The following is a 15,661-nucleotide window of genomic DNA, read 5'->3' on the forward strand; positions in this document are numbered from 1 at the left end:
TATTTGAAGTAAATTCGTAAAAATATGTCATATTTCGGCGTGAATCGAATATTTTCGGCCGATTTCCGTCGCGCCGTATTTTTTAACTCGGATATTCGAAGTAAAGTTAGTAAAAATACGATATATTTCCGCGTAAATTGAAATTTCGCGTCCGATTTCCGTCGCGGCGGGTCCTTTAAAATTCAGATATTCGAAATAAATTCGTAAAAATACGATATATTTACGCGTAAATAGAGATTTCGCGACCGATTTCCGTCGCAGCGGGCTATTTAAATTCAAATATTCGAAATAAATTCGTAAATATACGATACATTTACGCGTAAATCGAAATTTCGCGGCCAAGTTTCGTCGCAGCCGACCCTTTAAATTCAGATATTTGGTGTAAACTCGTAAAACTACGACATGTTTCCGCGTAAAACGTATTTTCTCGGCCCTTCAAACTCGGATATTCGAAATAAATTTGAAAAAGTATGACATTCCAGTGTAAATCGATTCAGATTTACAAGATAATAATACTAATTAGGACGATGTATAACCACGTAAAAATACATTTTTCGGCGTTTTACCGCCACGGCTGACTTTTAGATTCAGATTTACGAAATATTATGATTTATTTTCGCAAAAATCAAATTTTTTCGAATTACACGAACAAATTTTCGTGCGCGGACAAAAAAAATTTTTTTGGCGAAAATTTCGAATTACGCGTTTTTTCGAATTATCGGGGTTCGAATTAACGGGGTTCTACTGTAGGCGATTATAGTTATGATAAAGCGGGCGGCGGTTAGCGTGGTGTTGTTAATTTCAGCGGTTATAATTGAACTGGTGCCAATTGCAAAAGGTTTATGTCAATATTATAATCGATGTTTTCAATTAGGTTTGCAACACATCGAAAAATGGCTCATTTTGATAAGCTTAGTGTCATCTGTTGCAAACCGAACAAACATAGAGTTCTATGCATTAAAATTAAAGGGTTTGGCTAAAAAGAAACCAAAAACCAAAATCAAACACAGATTCGCACAAACACTTCTTATGGTCCATTAAATGACGTGTACGTGGTACCTAATTAGATTAATATTATTATGTTTTATTATTTTTTCTTTATCCACTGGAGTGTTCCGCAATATGATTAAATTCAGCCTTAACCGCAAAGAAATATTTAAGCGTTCAGTTTGGAAATTTCCCGTTCAAAAATGCAAAAAATCACACCTCTGAATCTTAATATGGAGACATATAAACTGCTTATAGTGTTAGATAGTCATTGAATGCTTTGACCGTTCATCCCATATTTTGAGAATTAATAAAAAAATTATAAGCACAAAAATCCTGCTCGTAAATTTACTTTATAATTACCATACATGGTTTTTCATACTATTTGTAGCAATATTATGACTTCTGTATGTTGCCTATGGCCGAGTTGATCACCACAGATATAATGCTCAATGATTTGTACGTAAAAATATTTCAATAGACGAATAGTAGAATGTCAATAACAAATTATTACGAAACGATGTGAGATATCTTCTGTTAAACTGTGAAGCTACTAAGTTAGCTTTGTGATTATTGCATGCGTTTGTGATTATTAACTATAACATTATAAAGCGGGAACTTTTAAAATAAATCCAAAAATAGTTTAAAATATTTGGCCACACTTCGGCCAGCAAGGAGCTTGCGGGTGGCCGAAAACACGCCATTGGTTTGTAAAATGTGTTTTTTGTATTATTTTTACAGGTTGTAAAAACAAGAATCTGCATGCACAAATCGGAAGTAGAATGCTGCAAAGATGTAAACACTTCTACCTGTAAAGAGATGTGCAAGCGGTCTCTACCGTGCGGTCATTTCTGTAAAAGACTGTGCAAAGATACTTGCGGAGGTTGCAAAGTAAAAGTTAGTCCTTGCTTTTATTTTATCCATGAACCCTTACCCCAAACAGGCCACGAAATTGATTATCTGTTTGAGAAATAATTTCGATATTGAATATGTTCAATTTCACCAGAAGTAAGGAAAAAGTTTACTTACTTTGGGCTCACTGAAATGTCCACAGCACACTTCAATCGCTTTATCTCTTCGGTGATCTAAAGTAAAAAAATATATACATACCTTTCTTTTACTGTTAATCATATTTTAAGCAATTTTTAAAGAATTAGAATAAGAAAATAATCTAAAAATGATGATTGATCAGAGTAGATACACCTTTGGTACACTACACGTAGAAGGATAGGAGGTATGTTGTTTTTTTTTAGATCATAGGTGTAATAATTGACTTTTGGTGACTTATCTGGGCTGACCAAGTTCATAAGGAGAGGTCTGTCCGGGTCTTGACGATGCCAACTGCGTGGCAGGCCGGATCAGGAGAGACGGTTGAGGGAGACCCTTTGACCTCTCCAGCATATCGCCTTGCACCGCATTGGGAGGGATGGATTCATACATTCATCACTCCTGGACATACTTATCCCCATTTTCCATCCACCCCTCATACCTTTTTCCTTCCCAGAACTACCTCCCCTTTCTTCCACAAAAGACCCTCCACACAGTACTGCCAAAGGTGAAATAGGCCCTTAGGGGAAATATTTTTCTCAGGGCCTCCTGTGTGGAGCTAATGTAAAAAAATAAAATAATACTCTATTTTATTAAAACACAAGTAACTTTGTTTACATCACTTTATTATACTCATATACAACCTCTACATGTTTAGTGAATGAAGTTCATCTCACAAGAAATTTACTTTGAAAAATTAATATTTAATCTTTTCAACTGATTGACTACCTTAAATATGTTTTCAGGTAGAAAAGCAGTTATCTTGTGGACATAAATTAAAGATGAGTTGCTCCGAGGAGCCTGAAGCCTCGCAGTGCACAATGAAATGCTTGAAAACACTACCCTGTGGCCACCCCTGCCCCAGACTCTGCCGGGAGCCTTGTAAACAATCATCCTGTAAAACTCCAGTGCCCAATCCATTTGCTTCTCTGTGCAAACACGATTTCAAAATCCGCTGCTCTTATACTGAATTCGGTAAGTTCTCATCCTATTATGTATTCATCATTGACATTGTAAAGGTTATAAATGTTGGAGCGCCAATGTAATAGGTTATACTCCGATGTAATAGTGAGATCTTCAGGATCGGAGCAGAGATCTTAAACTCATGATTGTGGGATTAGTCTTCTGTCAAGTAAGGTGGGAAATCAGAAATAAAAGAGGAAGTACTTAATCAAAACTATAATGTAACCATAACCACAGAGTTCAAAGAATACCAATGTAACATAAGAATATAAAGTAGACACATACCAGATGGACTCCTGAACCAAACTATGCTAACTTTACGTGGCCGAGAATCGTAGGAAAAACAACGGATGGCGAACGAAAACTTGACTCTGGTAGAGGGGAGCAGACCCGTAACGGGGCCTCGGATCTACCGGGGACGGCGTGGAATCCAGGGAAGCCAAGACATCCTTCACTTAGGGGAGACAGGAGGGCGCAACTCCTTCAACGAGCTTCCGTAGAATCCTCATCCGAGTATCATGTGGAATCCAAGGAAGCAAGGTTAAATTGAGGTCTCAAATAATTTAAATCGAGCGATTCAAACAGATTTTGAAAATATAAAAAAAGACCAAATGGAAAAAAATATGATTATTAAAAAACTTGAAATCCGACTTTCTGATTTGGAAACGTTATCAAAATCTAATAGTTTGGAAATAGCAGGAATTCCACAACAAAACCGCGAACAACCTGTGGAAATTGTTAAAAAAGTTGCTGCCGCAGCAGGAATCCACCTCTTACACACTGATATAACTGACGTCACGAGAGTCTCAGACAGACGAAATGAAGCCCCTCCTAAACTTCTTGTGACCTTTTCCGATAAAAGAAAAAGAGATTCCCTCCTTGATAAGAAAAAGGAAATAAATTATAATGAAATCAAGGATCTGGCGACATCTCGAATCTTCATCGGGGAAGAATTAAGCCCGTATCATAAAGAAATCCTATGGAAAACAAAACAATTATCAAAAGAAAAAAATTACCAATATGTATGGTACAAACAGGGTAAAGTTATGATACGCAAAAAACAAGATGATAAAATTATCTACATTAAGCACCTTGATGATATGGTGAAAATAATTTAGTGAATAATATGAACAACATTACTTAATCCACTTAATAATTTAAATTGAGAAAATGAATAACGCACTAACAACAAACATACCAAACATATCATCCATAAACAATAATTTTAACATAATGCACCAGAATATTAGAAGTATCAATAAAAACTTTGATGAACTACAAATATTGATGAAAAGCTTAAATTTAAAATGGGATATTATTATTCTTACTGAATGTTGGCTAACTGATAAATACTACCCCCTACAAATTGGGAATTATGTCCCTTACTCTACAATAATGAACAACACAAAAAATGATGGTGTCATCGTATATATTAAAGAAGATATAGAAGCTGATGTCAGAGAGATCTGTATCAATAATGCAAACTGTCTAAGTATATCAATCGGTAATGACACAACAATACTCGCAATTTATAGATCTCCTTCTACACAAAATCTAGAACCATTCCTCAACTCCTTATCTAATCAACTAAGTCTACTAAAAAGAACTAAAGATGTATTTATCATCGGTGATATAAATATTGATATTCTTGAAAATGGCCATCCAAAAAAATTTGATTATATGCAAACACTAGCATACCATGGATTTAAAAGCCTAATTGATGAACCAACACGTGTATATAATGAAAGCAAAACTTGCATTGATCATATCTTTTGTAAAACTAATAGAAAAACTCAAGCCATTATTTGTACTACCACACTGACAGACCATTATACAATAATTCTATCAATTACAAAAAAAAATACATATGTAAACCAAAAAAAGAAATCACTCCTAACGAAATCTGAAACAAATTGGGAAAACGTCAAATGCGAGTTAACAGTGAATGACTGGACAAGCCTTCTGGAAAAAGATGATACTGATACTGCTTGGAGTTATTTTATAGAAGTTTTACAGAACATTATCCTATCAAACACCAAAACCATAGAAAAAAAGTTATCTCATAAAAATTTACACATTAAACCTTGGATTAGTCAGAATATTATAAACTCAATCAGAAAAAGAGATGGACTGCACAAAAAAGTCAAAAACAACCCTTATGATATCCTAACACTTCGATTCTACAAAAGATATCGTAATACATGTAAAAATGTAATACGTTATGCTAAAGAAACATTCTATAAAAACAAGATTGATGAATGTCATAATGATTCACGTAAACTCTGGCAGATCATAAATGAAATAACTAATGCTAAAGCCTCACATAATGACAATAGCATTAAGGAATTAAACATTGATGAGATTCCCACATCTTTTACAGAACACCCGGACAAACTTCTTGACTTTATAAACAACTATTTTTGCAATATAGGCTCAAACTTAGCAAATAAAATTAAACAAAATTCAATTAGTACTATCGAAAATACAGTGAGGATTGACGATGTAAATCAAGAAAACAGCCTCAATATTGTCAAGATAACAAGTGATGAAATAAGAAATATTATAGCCTCCCTAAATATAAATACTTCATCGGGAAATGAACTGATATCAAGCAAATCAATTAAATATCTACAAAATGAGTTAATCCACCCACTGACGTATCTTATAAATCTGTCAATATCAAATGGTATTTTTCCTGCTTGTCTTAAAATTGCTACGATCATTCCAATATATAAAAACGGTCCCAAAAATGATGTATCAAACTATCGACCAATTAGTATTTTAACTACACTATCAAAAATATTAGAAAAAGTTATAAAAAAACAAATGCTTACATTTTTGGATTCTAATAAAATATTATCATCTACGCAGTATGGTTTTAGGGAAAACCTGGGTACTGGTGACGCTATAGCTAATGTAACAAATACAATTATTAGAAAATTGGATGAAGGCAAAAAATGCCTAGCAGTTTTCATTGATCTTCAAAAAGCTTTCGATACCATTGACCACGAAATACTGTATTTAAAACTAAAAAAAAATGGAATAACCGAAACAACCCTAAACCTACTTAGAAGTTACTTAACGGGAAGAGAACAATTTGTACAAATTGGTAAAAGAAGGAGCAAAACTCTACCAATTAAGTACGGTGTCCCCCAGGGAAGCGTATTAGGACCTATACTATTTCTAATTTACATAAATGACCTTATGAATCTTCCCATCAAAGGAAACATAATGAGCTTTGCAGATGACACTGTAATTTTATTCCATGAACAAGATTGGACAAGCACATATAAGGAGGCTGAACATGGCCTAACTGTTCTTCAAAACTGGCTTAAAGCAAACTCCCTTACATTAAATGTGAATAAAACCAAATATTTAATTTTCTCCAAAAACAAAAGAGGACAACCAATGAATGAGCATATACTCAAACTACATGAATGTCAAAAAAAATTTCCTCAATGTTCCTGCTCGATTATAACTCAAACCAAAAGCATAAAATATCTTGGTATTGAAATTGACGATAAACTACACTGGGATTCACACATTGATCGTACTTCAAAAAAGTTAACTAAACTCATCTACTTCTTCAAAAAATTACGGAACATTTTGTCAGCTACGGATTTAAAGAGAGTTTACTATGCTTTATGCCACTCCAAATTGGAATATGGAATAATAGGATGGGGCTCAGCAGTATCAAAACATATAAAACAGCTGAAGGTAACTCAGAATTGCATCATAAAGACCATACTAAAGGTTCCCATAAGGACATCAACAACAGAAATTTTTAAACAATTTGACGTTCCAAGCATACAGAAAATCTATGCCAAAAACATTTTGGTACAACACCTCAAAAATAATTCTCAGGAAAACACCTCACATACTCATAATACCAGAGCCAAACAAACAGAGATACTAACTATACCAAAGTGTAACTCTACCTTTGGACAAAGAAGCTCTGAATTTTTAGCAGTAAAGGTATATAACAAACTCCCACTTAGTATCAAACAAATCAAAACAAAAAACAACTGCATTAAGAACATTAAATCTTGGCTTAAGGAATTACCGGAAAAAGAACTTACTAGCATATTTAAAACATCGTCGTAGAAGTTTCTGGAAACCCTTACCCAAAACATGAAGTCGAACCATAGAAGTCGCTGAAAAATTATTCAAAACCTAGTCCCCCTCAGCACAGGATCTCCTAGTGAGGAGGACTATAAAAATCTATATCAATTAATCATATAAATATATATAATTCTTATAAAAATGTTTAAAAAAATGTAATATAGTAACTAAATAAAAAAAAAAAAAAAAAAAAAAGGTCATCCTTCACTTAGGGGAGACAGGGCGCAACTCCTACAAAGCGCTTCTGTAGAATCTTCATCCGAGTAGCACGTGGAATCCAAGGAAGGAAGGTCATCCTTCACTTAGGGGAGACAGGGCGCAACTCCTACAAAGCGCTTCTGTAGAATCTTCATCCGAGTAGCACGTGGAATCCAAGGAAGGAAGGTCATCCTTCACTTAGGGGAGACAGGGCGCAACTCCTACAAAGCGCTTCTGTAGAATCTTCATCCGAGTAGCACGTGGAATCCAAGGAAGGAAGGTCATCCTTCACTTAGGGGAGACAGGGCGCAACTCCTACAAAGCGCTTCTGTAGAATCTTCATCCGAGTAGCACGTGGAATCCAAGGAGTCTCTAACTCTTACGGACTTCGGAAGAACCGACAGCAATCCGTGACTTCGTGACGCGGGGTTAAACAGGCATAATATTCTAGCCACAAATAGGACCAATCTCTTTACAATTTCAAGTCCAAAACACAAAATCCACAAAACTGAGCACCGGCCATCACCGAAAAAAGTGGAGTTCCATAACCTCCACTAAAAATAAAAACTTACACGAACTATTCGTGTTAGGAAAGACACCCCGCGCCCTTTTTAAAAGATAAGAACAACTTCTAATCACATGATTAACTATGATTAAAACACCTTAAATGGTGAGTGACTAATTCACGTGCAGCTAGCCCCAGCTGAACGGGAGGAAGTGACCATAAACAAAACTCTCCTTCTTCCTCAAAAAATATTGCCAAACTTAAACAAAAAAAACACCATAGACAAATAACCCAAATAGGCAAGAACTGCACTTGTCACATAATATTTATGTGACAACATGGTCATTTCAAATCTTTTCCATATTAATTGCATTCCGTTCTGAAGTATTAGTATCTCAAAAATAATACAATATTTATCATACTTTTGAATGATACATAGAGACTATCATTACGAATATCCTCCAATCTGGTCAATCTTTGTATCCACGCAAGAAAATGTTAACCCTTTGCATCCGGCAAAAAAATTCCGAATTATGGCGGCCACACCAGTAAAGTTCTTAGTTATGATACCATGAGGCTGGGGGACTGACTGGTTGAAACACATGCGTGTGAAAGTACCTTACATAAATAGCTCCCGCACTTTCTATTAACACTGGTTCCGTTCCCAAAAACAGATATATTTTCTGTCAGGTTTTTTTTTTCACAAATTCACTCTGGTATGAAGCCGGTCGTAAAGGAGTAAAGAATATCCGCCCGCTATTAGAACTGTCATGCTGCCAATATTATGTAACAAGATTTTATTTAATGGGGAAGTAAGCATTATTATAATTATTGTTTTCTCTTTGAATTTCAGATGCAAAAGTGGGTCCCGTTTTGACCATGCCATACTGCTCTCACCCGTGTGGGGCTATCCTCCCAGACTGTGGGCACACGTGCAAGGGCACATGCGGACAGTGCTCCGGAGGAAGACTGCACATATCCTGCAGGGAGCCTTGCGGACTCACACTCGTCTGCGGCCACAGGTAGAACATTTACTGCTGACTCACTTGTCTGTGGACACAGAATCCCTAGTACAAATGATTGCCTGGACACAAAATCCATAGAAGAGTCGATTGTATTGGTAAACCAACCGCAAAACTGGGATTTTTAACCAAAATTAAAAAGACCCATTGTAAATGGTAAAAACATTAGACAAACAAACCATTACACGGTCTTATAATAGTTTTTGTGACAGTCTGAGCTCCAGATAATATGCATCCAGATTGTATAGCGTATCAGCTCCATTTATGGATTTTAACCATTATGTTATATGATTTTTTAGCTGTGACGAACCGTGCCGTGAAGCTTGTCCGCCGTGCACAAAGAAATGCAGTGTGAAGTGTCAGCATTCTGCATGCCCCCTTTCTTGTGGAATTCCATGCCCACCGTGCGCGGTAAGAACATCTATAGCTCACATTTCATATTTTTTATTAAAGAATATAAGGTTTAGTGAATAAATTCACGCTTCCTCGTAAGAAAATGATCAGGTTTCCAAAACGTAGTTTATTGGGAACCCAAAAGAGCATTTATATAAACTCTTTTGACTCGGCTATTTTTCAGTCTGATCTTTTATATCAAACTTGTGGTTTCTGCACAACCTACCTAGGTGTTCAGAGAGAGGTTCAGAGTGCTGTGAGGTTAAGAGGGGAAAGAGACGTCTGTTTTCAGGGTTGTATAAATACGTACTATGTATGTACTGACGAGAAGTGTTTTTCTCTCTTAAAAAATATAACATACACGGGTCCGGAAACTCTTAGTGCAAGCGGAAATCCGGTGAATCGAAATCAATTTGGAGTAGAGTTTGTGGTATAACCTCTTTTTGATTTGAGTAAATCGAGTCTGGTATTTTTAGGTCAAATTTAAAAAAAAAATCTATCGCTAGTGGTAAAATCAGCTGTGCTTTAAAATAGAAGCTTTAGTTGCTGAAAAACTGTACAAAGTTTTTAAAAAAAATCGAAATGCTCAGAACAAAAGAAAAGTGTTTTTAGGTTCTCTGTGTGATGTAGATTCACTAGTTTTCCACTTGTACTATGAATTATTCCAGTGAATGGCCCAAATGAGCGTACTTAGAAGAGAAGATAAATAATGTATTTTTCATATGTTATAAAGTAGAACAACCACCTCATTCTAGGCACAAACAAAATGAGATTCCAACTTATTATTATTTTCTAGCATTCTTGCCAAAGGAAATGTATCCATGGGGCGTGCACAACGCTTTGTGGTTCAGAGTGTGACATACCCGCATGCTCTGAAGCCTGCAGCCAGCGCCAGGAGTGTGGCCACGCTTGCCGAGGTCTGTGTGGGGAGCTCTGCCCACAGATATGCAATGTCTGCCAACCACAACTCTTCCCTGAAATATTCTTTGGAAACGAAGAAGATAAAGATGCAAAGTAAGACTCATTTCTTTTATCACTAACTTTTTATTAGAGACTTCACTAAATTTCCCGCTGTGGGGTGGGTTAAGAAAGGGTTTGTGGGAAGGAATTTGTTATTTCGGGTTTTGAAGAGGCTTGGATTAAATAAGGGAGAAAGGGTTAATGGATGCCAGTAACTCGTTCCACGAGTCAGAGGAATAAGCTATTTTCATGCAGCCAACATCAATATTATATGAACGGGTGTTCTAGTCATGATCCACTGGCACCTCAAATAGGTTCTCTAATAATATCTGTAAAACAGTTTTGCATACCTATTTTATCTGCCCGTTAGAGGTGACATTGACACCATAAATCTGTTGCTAATCAGAAGATCTGCCCGCCTTTGGGGTCAAGTAGGTTCCTTCCTTCTGTGCTTTGTGGGCGCACCGTAACTCTTTCTACCTCATTTCATGTTATTACGTTATCACAAATGAATAATGAATTATTTTCAGGTTTATTAAACTTATGGACTGTTCTCACGTGGTAGAAGTGGAGGGCCTGGACAGGTGGATGGATGAGAAGGCCGACGGACAAATATCTGTCCCATCGTGTCCGCAGTGCAAGACTCCCATTGTCAATACACTGCGCTATTCCAATGTGGTGAAGCGAACTCGACTTATGGTAGAAGCGGTGAAGAACAAAGTATTTGGTGATGGATGTGAAAACAGAAATAAACTTGACGAACTGTGCAAAAAAGTTTTAAAACTTGATAAAAGTAGCAAAAATCAGATGACCCAAGGTAACTCAATGCATTACTAAAGCTATCATATTTGATGTAATTTAAATTTATATTTTTTAAGAACCTGTTTAATTTGTAAGAAGTTGAAAGTATATCATTCTGGTAAGCAATATAATTATTTTTTTGTAAAAAAAATAATAAACAAAAACAACAAAAAAAACCACAATTCGAAAGTGGAATTCTGTTCAACTAATGTGTTACTTAAAAAAAAGAATGGTAAAATTTAGGTGAGAAAAAGAGAAATTTTCCTTCGAATGCTTGATCCACTAATGCAGTGTTTTTCAATCTGTGTGTGGCTTCCCTCAGTGCATACAAATGGGACTTGTGCCGTTAATTCTAAATAAATAAAACAGATTAGTTTAACGTTTAGCTTTTCTAACGACTAAAGATAAAATAATTTCATTCTCACTAGGTCCAGACTCTTTAACTTCAATACCTACCATTCTACGGTTATCTTTATGAAATATCACCACTTTTTCTAACAAGTCTTCTTCATATCATATTATGTAATATCTGTGTATTATTTATAACCCTAACAATAAATTTCAGTTATGTATTATCTTTTAGGCCATACCATTTTCTCCTGTTATAATTAAAAAAAAGTTTTCTTTCCAGTACCCCTTTGGCATCAGTATATAAAAAATCTCAGCGACACAGTGTACCGTAATGTAAAACTTTTGAAGGGAAAACAAGTCTTCAGGTTAAGTTTGCTGGAAATAAAAAAGCTTTCATTTGTGTTTGAAACACTGAACAAAATTAAAGATATCTATGAAGCACCAATCAATTCTCGCACAACGATTGCTAACCTGCAGGTGACCATTTTGTTGAAAGCTATTATGCAAAAAGGGGGCAAAGTTTTACAACCAAACTCCGAAGAGTTGGAAAACGAAATCTGCAGACTGGAAAGGATCTTGGACATTACACAAATTGAAAACTATATTTCAAAGGAAACAAAAGTAATCGAGCTGATAAATAATTTGAAAGAGACGGTGATTTTTTCTTTTGAACCACTAGACGAGAAAAAGAATAAAGCTGTTTGTGAAGAACTGAACGATTTGCGGAAACTAATTTCTATGTCACCAGTGACAGATAAGGAGAGAAGCATGATTGTTAAGGCCATGGGCTTCAAGCAGGGTCACTGGTATATGTGTCCAAATAAACACGTGTACTGTATCACAGAGTGTGGTGGAGCCATGGTGAGGAGTAAGTGTCCTGACTGCGGCGAAGTTATCGGTGGAGAAAGTCACAAGCTCGTGGCAACTAATAAAGTAGCAACATTCATGGATGGAGCAAAGCACGGCGCCTGGTCTGACGCTGCCAACATGAACAACTATCATTTAGATGACGAATGAATTAAAAGGATTTATTTAAAATAAATTCATTCAGCGTCTTGCTTAATAAAAGAGGGCAGATGGAACATACTGATTGCAGTTATGTAATTATTATTAGCCACCAAAATACAAACATTTTATGTAGTCTAGACCTTTACTGATTTTACAGTTTTTTTATTTTATTTTTATGTTTCATAATTATAACAAACGACGGCAGATTGAACATCTTGACTGCAGTTATGTAATTATTACAACAAACAGGGGCAGATTGAACATCTTGACTGCAGTTATGTAATTATTATAACAAACGAGGGCAGATTGAACATCTTGACCGCAGTTATGTAATTATTATAACAAACGAGGGCAGATTGAACATCTTGACCGCATTTATGTAATTATTAAAAACACAAAAATTATGTGGTCTAGATATTTCCTTTTTTTGTTGTTTCATTATTATTAGGCTAGCTTTATGCTCATAAGTACAATTAACTACTTATGTAAGTTTTTGATAAGTTAGGCGTTTATATATTCTTCCAACTATGGTTTGTATCAATGCTCACATAAGTTCTTTAAAAATTTGACTAATGCAAGTGCTCAAAGCGACCGATATACTTGTAAGTATATCGGTCCGACCGGTCGGTGGTCCCACCAAGGCGTAGTGTGTTCAATTCCTCGGCTGGCTAAGTCCTCCATCACAACACAAGCAACATTTTCAGCTTACTGTGGTGGTAGTAGGAGATTTTCAAATATTGTCAGGTTATTTTTAACATGGGAATGTTTGTCTTTCTTTAAAAAAAAAAAAAAAACTTATTTGCAGTTTACATGGCTTCCTGGCTTCCTGTCAACAATAAATTGCTGCTGACATAATTAAAGCAAATTTTGTCAATAAAGATAAGAGAAGGTGTTGTAAATTTACTAATTGTAATTTAATTAATCCCTCACCAAACACAAGAGCATTTTCTCTTTATGGTGAGGAAAGGCTACTTTAATTTCTATTGTTTTTATATCTTGTAAATATCCTGTATTTATCTATGTAAAAAAAATATTTTTTTCAAATATTAAATAAAAAAATAAAAATTAAAAAATCGGAATTGGCTTGTAAGAAAAAATTCTCCAGAAAATTTCATTTCATTAATGTCTAATTTTAAATTAAGAATATGGAGGACCAATCACAGTTCTTTTATTTTATCCAGATGACAGCAACCGTATTCACATACGGCATGTTAGAAACAGAATCATTGAGGTTAGAAAGGATTAGACCACTAATCAAAAAGATCAATGCTCATTTTCAGCTGAAAAATAAATATGATATCTCTTTGATTTTTGGAATCGGAAAAATTTCTTTCCATTTAAATTCATTTTCGAAATTATTATTTGGGTTTATTAAGGGTTATTTTTTATATTGTTTTTGGGAGATAATTACATACATATCCTAATGCTACGAAAATTTATCTTTTAATTTTTAGCATCACGCATCGGCGCGTTTAGGTGCCATTTCTGAGGGTTAGCGTCTCAACTTATCAAACTAATTTCATAAGCTGTGAGAAGGCTGTAAGTTTGCCTGCACGTGATAGAGCTTGTCATAAACTCGCACCACTTATGAACAATAACTTACAATATCGTTTACATTGATAATTCTGTCATAAGTTACTTACAAGAAAAAAACTTACATGCGCCTTAGGTATAATAAAAGGAAAATAGTTTTTTAATGTTAGAAAATAGAGATCATTTTGTTGTTAAGATTGTCAATGATTACCGATTTCAATGATTACCTATATCCTCCCAGACACAAAGCCTGGTTGGACACATATTTTCCTTTTTTTTTACACATGATATCGACATTATTAACTTATTAACGATTTTTTCATGTCAAAATATTATTTCTGATAGTTTTATATTATGTTTTTCCTAAGTAATTATTGCACGCAGCCATTGTTTATTACTAAAACAAGTACAAAAGATTGTAAGCATTTCATGTATTTACTCTATGTAAAAGCCTTACTGGTGTATAAAAGAGTAAAAAAAAATTGAAAAGTTTATCCATATTCTCCCAGTCGCAATGGCTGGTTGAACTTTTTTTTTCTTTGTTATTTTTATAGGTCTCTTGTTAACCTATATGTATATCCTCACAAGCACAATGGCTGGTTGGACATGTTTTTTTTTCTTTATTACTTTAGTAGGTCTCTTGTTTACCGATATCCTCCCAAGCATAATGGCTGGTTGGACATGTTTTTTTTCTTTATTACTTTAGTAGGTTTCTTGTTTACCTATATCTTGCCAAGCACAATGGCTGGTTGGACACGTTTTATTACTTTAGTAGGTCTCTTGTTTACCTATATCCTCCCAAGCACAATGGCTGGTTGGACATGTTTTTTTTTCTTTATTACTTTAGTAGGTTTCTTGTTTACCTATATCCTCCCAAGCACAATGGCTGGTTGGACATGTTTTTTTTCTTTATTACTTTAGTAGGTCTCTTGTTTACCGATATCCTCCCAAGCACAATGGCTGATTGGACATGTTTTTTTCTTTATTACTTTAGTAGGTTTCTTGTTTACCTATATCTTGCCAAGCACAATGGCTGGTTGGACACGTTTTATTACTTTAGTAGGTCTCTTGTTTACCTATATCCTCCCAAGCACAATGGCTGGTTGGACATGTTTTTTTTTCTTTATTACTTTAGTAGGTTTCTTGTTTACCTATATCCTCCCAAGCACAATGGCTGGTTGGACATGTTTTTTTTCTTTATTACTTTAGTAGGTCTCTTGTTTACCGATATCCTCCCAAGCACAATGGCTGATTGGACATGTTTTTTTCTTTATTACTTTAGTAGGTTTCTTGTTTACCTATATCTTGCCAAGCACAATGGCTGGTTGGACACGTTTTATTACTTTAGTAGGTCTCTTGTTTACCTATATCCTCCCAAGCACAATGGCTGGTTGGACATGTTTTTTTTCTTTATTACTTTAGTAGGTTTCTTGTTTACCTATATCCTCCCAAGCACAATGGCTGGTTGGACATGTTTTATTGCTTTAGTAGGTCTCTTGTTTACCTATATCCTCCCAAGCACAATGGCTGGTTGGACATGTTTTTTTCTTTATTACTTTAGTAGGTTTCTTGTTTACCTATATCTTGCCAAGCACAATGGCTGGTTGGACACGTTTTATTACTTTAGTAGGTCTCTTGTTTACCTATATCCTCCCAAGCACAATGGCTGGTTGGACATGTTTTTTTCTTTATTACTTTAGTAGGTTTCTTGTTTACCTATATCTTGCCAAGCACAATGGCTGGTTGGACACGTTTTATTACTTTAGTAGGT

At 35.2% G+C, this 15,661-nt stretch overlaps 1 protein-coding gene across 1 annotated transcript in view; it reads left to right on the forward strand.

The window, feature by feature from the left end:
• Positions 1–14,683, forward strand: part of LOC149424115 (NFX1-type zinc finger-containing protein 1-like) — a 157,035-nt gene extending 142,352 nt beyond the window's left edge. The window contains exons 19-25 of the mRNA XM_089631036.1: positions 1,729–1,884; positions 2,781–2,916; positions 8,676–8,844; positions 9,144–9,255; positions 10,034–10,251; positions 10,728–11,014; positions 11,630–14,683. Of these exons, the coding sequence (XP_089487162.1) occupies positions 1,729–1,884; positions 2,781–2,916; positions 8,676–8,844; positions 9,144–9,255; positions 10,034–10,251; positions 10,728–11,014; positions 11,630–12,366 (1,815 nt within the window). The 3' untranslated portion in view covers positions 12,367–14,683. The remainder of the gene's footprint in view (positions 1–1,728; positions 1,885–2,780; positions 2,917–8,675; positions 8,845–9,143; positions 9,256–10,033; positions 10,252–10,727; positions 11,015–11,629) is intronic.
• The last annotated feature ends 978 nt before the right edge of the window (positions 14,684–15,661 follow it).

Source organism: Hesperophylax consimilis, chromosome 4 (assembly GCF_061612785.1).
Source record: "Hesperophylax consimilis isolate HC1 chromosome 4, BYU_Hcon_1.0, whole genome shotgun sequence".
Lineage (NCBI taxonomy): Eukaryota > Metazoa > Arthropoda > Insecta > Trichoptera > Limnephilidae > Hesperophylax > Hesperophylax consimilis.